General features: G+C 38.4%; 1 protein-coding gene across 1 annotated transcript; it reads left to right on the top strand.

Annotated features, from left to right (window-relative positions):
• Window positions 1-1,201: 1,201 nt before the first annotated feature.
• LOC118265041 (neutral ceramidase-like) lies at window positions 1,202-10,968 on the top strand. The gene is made up of 15 exons (XM_050705773.1): window positions 1,202-1,366; window positions 3,579-3,829; window positions 4,039-4,182; window positions 4,816-4,992; window positions 5,201-5,328; window positions 5,626-5,833; window positions 6,358-6,564; window positions 6,838-6,966; window positions 7,085-7,174; window positions 7,354-7,467; window positions 7,784-8,011; window positions 8,356-8,451; window positions 8,858-9,025; window positions 9,312-9,424; window positions 9,832-10,968. The coding sequence occupies exons 2-15, from the start codon at window positions 3,584-3,586 to the stop codon at window positions 10,007-10,009; spliced, it is 2,226 nt and encodes a 741-aa protein (XP_050561730.1). The 5' UTR covers window positions 1,202-1,366; window positions 3,579-3,583; the 3' UTR covers window positions 10,010-10,968.

Genomic DNA, 10,968 nt, shown 5'->3' on the forward strand with positions numbered 1-10,968 from the left:
CCACTCGCGGTGGGAGAACACATTGGATAATTTTCCCCATCAAAAAAGTTGGACTATAATGGGCCTTCTATATCAGCCAGGTAGAACGCAGGTTAAAAGGTTCAAGTTTATCAGACGGCGCTGCTGTTTCTGTAAAATATGTAGACCCTCAGTTGATCAATAATAATAAATATCGTGACGACTTTTGTCCCCGAAGGGGTAGGCAGAGGCAGGCAGACATTAGGGTACGTAATGCCACTGTACAATGTACGGGTGAACTTTTCACAATGTATGTTATTAGTCTCATGTAATAGAGGGTGAGCCTATTGCCATATATAGAGGACATTTCCAGACTCCGTGCCACTACTGCGTTTTTTTTTCGAATCATTGAAAAATAACCCAGCGATACTTTTGCAGACGTGGGAATTAGAAACCGAGACTCCTTGCCCGCACTTGGGACCACTCGCCATTCACCCTTGGCTACAATATAATCCCACAGGAAGAATAGGTTTTTTTAAAGGAGGGAGAATCATCCAATAACTTCTCCCGCCTTGGGCGAGGCGAGAGGCTTGGACTTAGACTCTTACTGACTAAAAACCACTCCGTTCCTACTGCTTTTCGAGCCAGAGCCTCGGTAAACTCGCTAGGTAGTCCGCAGTTCCGGATCGTGATTGTCCCCTAACTTCATCAAAAATACTTAGTTATAATCTAATTGAAGCTACATTTACAGAGGCAAACAGGGTTTAAAGATCCTAGTAGATAATTGGAACGGGGTAGTTTTTAGTCAGTTTAACAATTGATGTTATGTCTCATATAATACGGGGTGAACCTTTGCTATATATCGAGCATATTTCCAGACTTCGTGTTACGACTGAGAAGTTTTTCGAAAAAACGAAAAATAACCCAGCGATACTTTTGTAGCGTGGAAATCGATCCCGAGACCCCTGTCCTGTCAGTGGCCATGGGGCTACAATGAAATCCATAGGAAGAATAGGGGTGGTAACTTAATGTATTATTCTTAGTTCTAGGCTATAGGCCAAACGGCTGATTGCCCCACGGACATACTTGAATTAGCTCTATCTATCCTGTCGAAATTGTTATTGTAGGTACCCTTGTCATGTGCACAGTGATGGAAATCTATATCTCGTGTAGAAATATTTCAGATTATTTTAATGAAAAGATAAGCCTTAGTTTATCGGCTTATTGTGGCCGATTAATTACTTAATATTGTAATGACTACTTTTTATTATTAAAACAAATCGCTAGTGCGATGGTGCGTCTCCGTGTGTGTGCGTTTAAATAAAGAAAATTGTTCGTTTTCAAACGGGTTTTCTTTGGTTTCTGTGATACAGTTTGTGATTTGTTATTGGTTGTGTTATTCATACATGTGAGTATTTTCTTGTGTTTCTATAATCTAGGTACATCCTGAATGTAGTTGGTCTTTTCTTCCTTTTTCTCTAAATAAAATGTTGCCCTACACTTTTTTTTTGAGGGGGGAAAATCATCCAATGGCTTCTCCCGCCTTAGGCGAGGCGGGAGGGAGTGTCAGACTCTTACTGACTAAAAACCACCCCGTTCCTACTCCTGCTTTTCGAGCCGGAGCCCCGGTAAACCCGCTAGGTAGTCGGCAGTTCCGGATCAGGGTTGCCCTACAGTAGGATTTTGTCGTGTGTCGTGGGTGTGTACAAATATAAAGTACACATACACATGATACCCAGACCAGAAACTACAATTTGGATCATATTAAGAGTTATTCAGTGCGGGAATCGGATTCGCTACACGACATTGCGCGGTTGTTCATTTACTGAACCAACCGTGCAGTCTACAGTGTAAAATTCAGAACCTTTTTTTTTATTAAAATTGAGAGAAAGAGTTAATTTCGTTCCCAGAATTAATGTACTTAAGTACATTTTCAATTCTATTCCCTATCAGACGTCATCCTATCATAATGTCCTTTCTTTTTCATATTCTCTTACGTACCTTCTTCTGTCGTCCTATTTCTTCCTTTGATATTTAAATTCAGCACCCGTTTGATCACATTAATCTCATTCCTTCTCATCATCACCACGATATGTCCATACTAAGAGAGTAGACTATCTTTCAGCTACTCTGTAAAGCAAATTTTCAACGTCACGCCTTTTATCACCGAAGGGGTAGGCAGAGGTGTACCTTGCGGCACGTAATGCCGCTATACAATGTATACCCACGTTTCACCATTTGTGTTATAAGTCCCATGTTATAGGGGGTGAAGCTATTGCCATATAATGGACACAACTGCTACTACTACTGAGTAATTTTCGAAAAACCGAAAAAAGCTCAGTAATACTTTGCCCGACCCGGGAATCGAACCTGAGACCCCTTAACCGGCAGCCGCACTTGCGACCATTCGACCAGCGAGACAGTCAGGCAATAATAAACATGATTAATATTAAACTTGTTGCATTCTTTAATTGTATGTAGTTAAAAACGAGAATGACATTCTACAATCCGAAACTTACTTAATTTTTTACTTTATATCCACATTTCCCAATATCTTCGCACTATTATCTATACACTAGTAGGCTTAACACTATCTAATTAATTATGTGTACTTACATGTCATTAGCGATATCGCTCACGTGTAGATACAGAACCTTAATACCTTGACCTGGAGGTTGCTCGGTCAGAAATTTTCAAAGGACAGTCTAAAAAGGCTTGCACCTTGTGGCGACCTCTTTTGAGTGTATAGCCATTACCATCATTATCGTTATATCAGTCTAAACACGTCCATTGCTTGAAAGTAAGCCTCAACAATGATCTTCAGGTCTGATATGTACCTAAAGTATTACTAACTTTGCGTAACGTAACTGCTTTTTTTTGAAGGGGTAAATCATTTAATGACTTCTCCCGCCTTGAACGAGGCGAGTGTTAGGCTCTTACTGACTAAAAATCGTTTTTGGAACCTGCTTTTCGAGCTGGAGCCCCGGTAAACCCGGCAGTCTGCATCTCCAATCGGAAAGGACAATATTATGTTGTCATGTAAAAACAATAGAAAATGCTTTATACGACATAAATAATATCACTTGTAAGACGTAAAACGTTGATAAATAATATCGAAATACATTTGTAAATCGGTGTGATAATATTAAAGCCGGAGATGGATACGAGTATATCTTAATCTGGTGGCAAGGGTTACATTGTTATGATTTGGTAATTGTTAAGGAATAATTCTTTTAACAATCAGTATTAGTCAGAAATTACAGAACGCCGCCGACTACGATCCTGACACACTTTTCATCATATTCATACATTTTGTCATACGAGCACCACGGTAAAAATCCCTTTAAATTAATGCTATAAGACTTTGACTGCCAACAAAAATCTGTTAAAGGCAATTCCGCTAGCGCCGGTCACTCTTGCACTCCATGGCGTTTAATGTGTTTTTATTCAGTATTTTACCAAACACATTAGCATATTCGTCTAGGGCAACCTTGACCAGTCTTACCACTAACATCCCTCTTGTAAATACGATTCACAGTCTTTAGTCCAAGATGAAAATTCACCAATTAAAGACGTATCAAAGTCACCAGAAAATCTAAAACTTCTTAAAATACTTTCAGAAAAAATGCCGTTCACACTGGTAGGGAAGGTGGTGACGGGCGTAGTGGCTCTTGGCGTTATTGCTGGACTGACTACGGTCATAGTCCTGACAGTCAACGAATCCAATGGCAAGGAGAGTACAACAGAATCTCCAACAACAACAACTCCTTCTTCCACGACCCCAACTAGTACTACAGAAGGCAGTGATCTGCCGTACAGAGTGGGAGTTGGAATAGCTGATATGACAGGACCGTGTGTGGAGATTACTTTTGTAAGTATTATGTAGTTTACTTTAATTATTTACTTTCTATCATCAGACTTTTGAATAACTTAAGTTCTTAATTCATTAGAAACTTCTCAGTTATCTTTGAAAAATCATCAAGGCTGGTTTAAAATACTTAATTATTATTCCACCATATCCAGTTTATAGACAAACACAGTCATAGAATTTACATCATCGTATTATGAATGATATTTCAGATGGGCTACGCGGAGGTGGGGCAGCGTGGCCAAGGTATCCACACGCGTCAGTTCGCCAGGTCATTCATCTTCGCGGAGGGAGACAGCCGAGTGGTGCTGGTCACGGCCGAGGTACAGGCTGTTGGCATTGCCGTCAGACGAGAGGTAAGTAAACCACGAGAAATGGAATCTTATATAGGAGAAGATATTCGCAATTGGTTTGTCGCGTAATGCTGCTCGTGAATTTGAGCTTGATACTAATCGAGTTACCTCGACATATAGTTTCATGGGATTTAACTAGTAAAATATAATTAACGAAAAGAAGGAACTGAAAGTGATTTTTAATAAAAGCCGATTTCATTTGTTGTTTGCCCACCTTTGGTTGGGTAAAAATAATAATCCATTTTATCAAAGTTTCATCCATCCAAAGTTTACGTAAAGGAAATTATAGATAGCGTAATGTTAAGTACCTTATACGGCCAATACTATTAATTTTAATGAATTGTAAAATATTATGTATTATTATAAAATATTAAGTATTATGTGCACGGAACAAAGATATGATTAGTATTTTAGGCCGACTAGATTTTTCTTTAATTCTTAGTTGATTTTTAACTTATTGTTGGATATTTTTGTGTCGATGAGTTTTCAATAGGTATTCAATATTATTAATCGGAATACAATTCTCTACACTTTCATTCTGTATCCGTTTAGAAATAATTGAATATTTCTTCTTTCTGCTTCTGCTTTCGTTTCTTCGTTGGGTACTTAACTTCTTCCTTCTCATTTTATAACCAGGTTGTGAAGAATCTCCAAGAGAGGTATGGCGATATGTACAACTTGAGGAACGTGATCCTCACAGGCACTCACACACACAGCACTCCGGGAGGTCACATGGTGGACTTTATTCTTGACATCAGCATCCTCGGCTTCTCCCGTGAAACTTTCTCCGCTTACGTCGACGGAATCACCAGGGTAAGTACCAACTTTTGATCTTAGTCCGGAAGATATGATGATGATGTCTTCTGAGTTATTGGTGAAATGGTCGTCTCAGTATTTTAGTATTAAATTTTTGAAAAATTTAATAGATATCAGTATTAAAATTATGCATAGTTTCTGTTGTTTAATTTACGCTACACACGTAAATAATTCAAATAATAATAAAAAACGAACAATGTTTCAGAGTATAATCCGCGCTCACGAAAACATGGTGCCAGCTCGTTTGTTCTTTGGGCAGACAACAGTGACTGGTGCCCAAATGAACAGATCTCCGTTCTCTTACGGTGAAAATCCTAAAGAAGAGAGAGCCAGGTTTGTTAACAGTACTCTCAAGAATCTAAAATATCTAAATACTTATTAATAATTTGACTGCTTAGTTCTAACTATTTTTAAATGATAGGGCTATAAACAGCCTTATTGATAATCATCTGATGGTAAGCATTCGGCACCGACAATGGACACCTGCAATACCTAGAGTTACAAAGGCGTTGCACGCTTTTTAGGGGTTACAAATCCCTAATGGTATTGTGATATTGTTGGAAATTGAAGATATGGAAAAGAATTGTTTTAGAATGTGAAATGTTTAATGAACTATTCCAATTTCCACAGATACGAAGACTTGGGCAACCAGACGGACATAACTCTGACTCAAGTGAAGATCGTGAGGGAGGACGGTCGCCTGCACGGAGTGATGAATTGGTACGCAGTACATACCACCAGCATGAACATGACCAACCAGCTGGTATCCTCGGACAACTTGGGGTATGCCGCGCTGAGGATGGAGAAAGAATTGAACCCATGGAGCAAACCTGGCAAGGTAAGCCATGTACTAAAATCTGAACACGTATGTGATTTCCAAAACCGATCTTGATTCTAAATTTCAGGATTGCTCCTAATTTTTGATAGAAGTTATATAAACGCACTACCCATTCCCAGATCATATGATATATTCCATCCAAAGGTTGTCTGGAAGAAATCGCCGTGTGTGATAAGACCGCCCATTGTACTTTAATTACTATTAAATACAATGTAAATGCAATATTTTTATGTATGTGTGCAATAAAGTATAAATAAATAAATAAATAAACAATCGATATCAATTTGAGAGTTTTTAAAGATTTTGGATTGAGATCGGTTATTGAATTTGCCAGCTAGGCTCCCAAATTTATTTTTTGCTTAAAGGGATTACACTATAATACAATCTAACAGCAATACCTATAAGGTACGCTGTAGAACGTAATACGATTAAAAGAGAGGTTATGATATTTTCCTAGTAAATGTTGTTAGATGATAGATGATAACTACATTTAACAATAAAAATGGTTTCTCTTGTGGTTCCAGCCAGAGATAGTGGCCGGTTTCTTCTCCTCGAACCTTGGCGACGTGTCTCCGAACACACAGGGAGCTCGCTGCGAGTTCTCAGGCAAGGAGTGTGACAACCAGTTCCTCATCTGTCAACACATGGAGCGCTGCTTCGCCCAGGGACCTGGTCGGGATATGATGGAGAGCACCAAGATCATTGGAACTGCTGTATTTGAAGGAGCTTTGGTGAGTCAAATAATGTCTTGTAATAAGATTAATAGATACTTTTGACAGTCTAACTGCCGCACTCAGAGTCATTTAATGGTTACTTAACCCACTCCTTAGCAATTGTTTTCGATACAAAATCGTTACTAAGGAATAGCTTAAGTAATCATTAAATGTCTCTGAGTGCGGCAGTAATGTGTCTTTTTGTTAGTTTTTTAGTGAAGAGCAAGAATCTTCATGGCTTGGCATAATTATTAAGTTACTTTTTTTTATTATTTATCTTCTGATTTTCAGGAAGTACTAAACACTCCCGAAGAAGAGCTTGAAGAGCTGACTGGAAGTATTTCAGTTCGACACCAATTCATGAAGATGGATGAGCAGCGTGTGCCGAAATATAATACACTCCAGGAGACTTTTGATGAAGTGAGTTAGCTGTGACATAACACATTTTATTTATTGAGAAACGTTGTCATCGCGCACTTGATAAAGTTCTGATGCAGACTTGGAAAGAGAGATAAAGTTTTAATATATCTGTTTCTAGGAAAACATGGTAACAGGATGTGTACCAGCGTTGGGGTACAGTTTCGCATCAGGAACTGTAGATGGAGCCAATACGATGAACATTACACAGGTAATTGTCACAAAAATACTTAAAATATTCTAGAAGAAAGACTTATAAGACTTCTAACAGTCCCTTTTACTACACTTGAGATGAAATAAAAACAGAAGAAAGTCTTCCGATTGATGATAATCACACCAGATCACCTACAGACATTTTGTCACTCACCAGTGTTTGTTGGTCTTCCGCAGGGTACATTGGAGCCTATGCCGATACTGGGCTTCGTCGCCAGTCTCATCGGAGCAGCCACTGACGAGGACAAGGAATGCCATCATCCGAAGCCCATCTTGCTGGCTACTGGACGGGTTGGTCTTTTTTTTTTGTCACTAAGTAGTTAAAGACGTAGAACTCTTTTGGTTGTGGAATCTAGATAGACAGAAAACATATTGTGTCTCGCGTATATCTGCGTTCCGACATACAACAGGTTAATGGAGCTTGGATAGGCTATTTTAAACAGGGACGTACTACCCCTTAACAGAATACCAGAATTTCAAGTGTTGAAGCAATGTTACTCTTATTTCGTCTTATGAGTAGATAAGAGAAGTCTGAATACCAAAAATATTTTTACCATAGAAATATTAACTATTAGGTCAGTCTCTCTAATATAATATCCTCTTGCAGGCAAACTTCCCTATCCCATGGCATCCTCACATCATATCAGCCTCCGTCGTCTGGTTGGGCAGTTTTGCCATCCTGGGAGTTCCTGGAGAACCGACCACCATGGCCGGCAGACGTATGAGGGCGGCCGTCGGTAAGCTCATGGCAAGCAAGGGAATCGAACCTAAAGTTGTTGTTTCCGGACTGACGAACGAGTACATACATTATATCACCACCTTGGAAGAGTATCAGGTAAGTCTTGAAGAAGATTTTTCTCAATCTTTGTGAAGTCCCTGAGCTCTCACATGGGAGTGCCATGTTTCGGCACGAATGGGCCAACCGACCGTATTTTATACCGAGAGATAGCTGGTGTGACAAAAAGATGGTTGTTGAAAAAGTTCAGGTTTATCAGAGAGCGCTACTATGTTGAATATATAATCCCTTACACGGCTCTTATGAAACCCGCATGAAGAGTAGGAGTGCTGATAAATACAAAATTTGTTATACTTTACCGTCACTACAAGGCTTCGTGGAATGCAATCGCTATTAGTTTGATATTAAGAAAAAAAATGTTTATAAGCCATCTGTGTGTCCAGGTACAACGGTACGAGGCGGCATCCACTCTGTATGGTCCTCACACGCTCGACGTATTCATCAACAAGTTCGTCGAACTCACCACTGCTATTATTGAGGTAAGTACTTACAGTTTTTAAACTAAAAAAAGTATTCAATCAATCAACCCGTAATTCCCTAAAAATCCAGTACTGCACTTGTTATTCCTCTGGTGTTACCTGATGGTGACCGTAGATAGCATCGATTACTTCCTCATATACATCAGACGATATTCTACGTCGTTTGCCACCCTATCCTTTAAAAAAATACATCCTATTCTCACCAGTTATGTTGTCAAGAATAAAGGGCCAATGCAATTATGACAAGTCAATAAAATATCGTTTATGCCTCCACTCGACTTTATCACATTTAATTAGAGAATTATACAACATTTAAAACTTATCGTTAACTCTATAACAAAAATAAATATGTTATGGCTAAATAGCCATCGACACTAAAAATCCCCTTCATCATTTCTTCCCCCAGGATACAGAAGTAGACGAAGGTCCGTCTCCACCAGACCATAGAAACCGCCTCCTGTCTCTGATCACTCCTGTGGTGCTGGACTCCACTCCTCTCTCCCGAAACTTTGGAGACTGCGTCATACAGCCACCAGCTCGCGTGAAGAGAGGAGATGTGGTGTCTGCTACTTTTGTAAGGAAATGTTTGATTATTATGTTGATTTATTTGAGTTAGTTTAGAAAAGTTAACCTTTTGATGTTGTTTGACAGATTATCATTTTCTTTTTATGTTAATACAAATGTTTACGATCGAAAGAACCTTATAACCTACTGGTTATAAACCCTTTAAAAGTCCATTGTCTGCTTCGGTGAATCGGAACTGTGTACAGATTTAAGATACTCCAAAAAACATAAGCATCTATCGCTTGACTACACTAGGTCCTAATAAGAAACCTCAATTTATTGTCAAAACTTTCTAGGTCGGTGCAAATCCCCGTAATGACTTGAAACACGAAGAGAGTCACGCTGTAGTGGAGAGGTTGGAGCTGTCTGAGTGGGTGGAGTTCGCCACCGATGCTGACTGGGACACCGTGTAAGTATACCTCCCTGTCTACTGCTGGACTATGGTCTGCTACTGCTGGTCGATAGACTATTGGCCTCTTCTACATGAGGGTTTGGGCACCAACAATAATACTCTTCTTATGACCGTTAAGGGGTTTAAATTGAGATTTATCCAGATTTGTATATGGTGTACTGCCATTTGCTCTGCACAGCTCATTATGGGCGCTCCAAATTCCTTTTACTGCTGGCTAATATATTCATATTAAAGGTATTTAAGTATTTTAAATTACATGATGTCATAACTATTTTTAAATTCTTACTTAATCAAATCTGCGAGTGAATTATTTGGTTGTTCTTCTATCAGTAACGAATTTCATAGACCTCCGTTGATAGGAAAATATCGTAAGAACTTAGGTAACCACATCCTTCTTTCTTCAGATTCCGATGGGAGCGTATGTCTGTTATAAGAGGAACAAGTCAGGCGACCTTCGAGTGGAGAGTGCCGGAGGACGCCGTCCTGACTCGATACCGTATTGTGTACTATGGGGCCGCGCGAGCCATACGCGGGGCTCTCACACCTTTCCGAGGAGTCAGCAACGAGTTTCAACTTTATTAATAGTACCATCTACTAGATAAATCGAGAAGTTTTAGATAATATCAATTAGATACAATATTATTTATCACTATCTGACAGTTAAACATATCAAGAACTAACTTTATTGTATCAGTCATCTACCAAATTCAATCAAAATCAGTTTAGCGGTTCATGCGTAAAGATGTAAAAGGCACACAGACAAATAGAAGTACTGAAGTAGTTTGTTGCACATTTTTAATATATTTTGTAGATATTTAGTGTGGACTAAATATGAGAATGGGTTTGAAAATTAGATTTCGTAGCAACTACGAAATCTAATTTCTATTTTCGTAGTCGTGTCCGCTACGGCGGCGTAGCTTCGAAAATGAAATATTGATTAAATATATGTAAGTTTTATGTATTAAATACTCATGTTATTTATTAGTCGTAACCACTAAAAGATCAATTGATATGAAAATACAATTACGACGGAATAAGCTGAACGTTATTGTAACCCAAAATGGGATCGAAAATTGACAAATGGGTGATTTCTGGTTGTATGAAAGAAAAAATACGATGTACCTATTGAATAAATACGATGAACATTGCCCAAATTGGTAGTTTGTGTTTGCTAACAATTAATAGGTAATTTTCTAGTTAAATATAAATACTTTTGTAAATATACTTTTTGTACTTTGTATATAGATATTATATATTGTATATCAATATGTAACTAAAGGAGATCACCCACACTTAGTACAATTTTGGTTTAAATTCGAAAGTGCCGGGTTTATAATAATCTGTTAACACTTTTAGAACTTAAACCAAAATGGATGATGTCCTTTAGAGTAAATTATAGCTACTGTACACTGCAGGTAGTTTAATGTTATGTAGTGTCTAACTAAATAGTTAGGTGTTATTAATTAGGTAAATTATGTTCATACTGTGAATTGTATATTTTTATACTAACGTAGATATTATAATAAAAAGTTTCATGTATA

Source organism: Spodoptera frugiperda, chromosome 28, assembly GCF_023101765.2.
Source record: "Spodoptera frugiperda isolate SF20-4 chromosome 28, AGI-APGP_CSIRO_Sfru_2.0, whole genome shotgun sequence".
NCBI classification, from domain to species: domain Eukaryota; kingdom Metazoa; phylum Arthropoda; class Insecta; order Lepidoptera; family Noctuidae; genus Spodoptera; species Spodoptera frugiperda.

What these genes read in the sequence shown, in the direction of transcription:
- LOC118265041 (XM_050705773.1), top strand. Translation starts at nt 3,584, where the DNA reads ATGCCGTTCACACTGGTAGGGAAGGTGGTGACGGGCGTAGTGGCTCTT. An exon ending in GCATTGCCGTCAGACGAGAG is followed by an intron (nt 4,183 to 4,815) that starts GTAAGTAAACCA and finishes TTTTATAACCAG; the next exon opens with GTTGTGAAGAATCTCCAAGA. An exon ending in CATGGAGCAAACCTGGCAAG is followed by an intron (nt 5,834 to 6,357) that starts GTAAGCCATGTA and finishes TTGTGGTTCCAG; the next exon opens with CCAGAGATAGTGGCCGGTTT.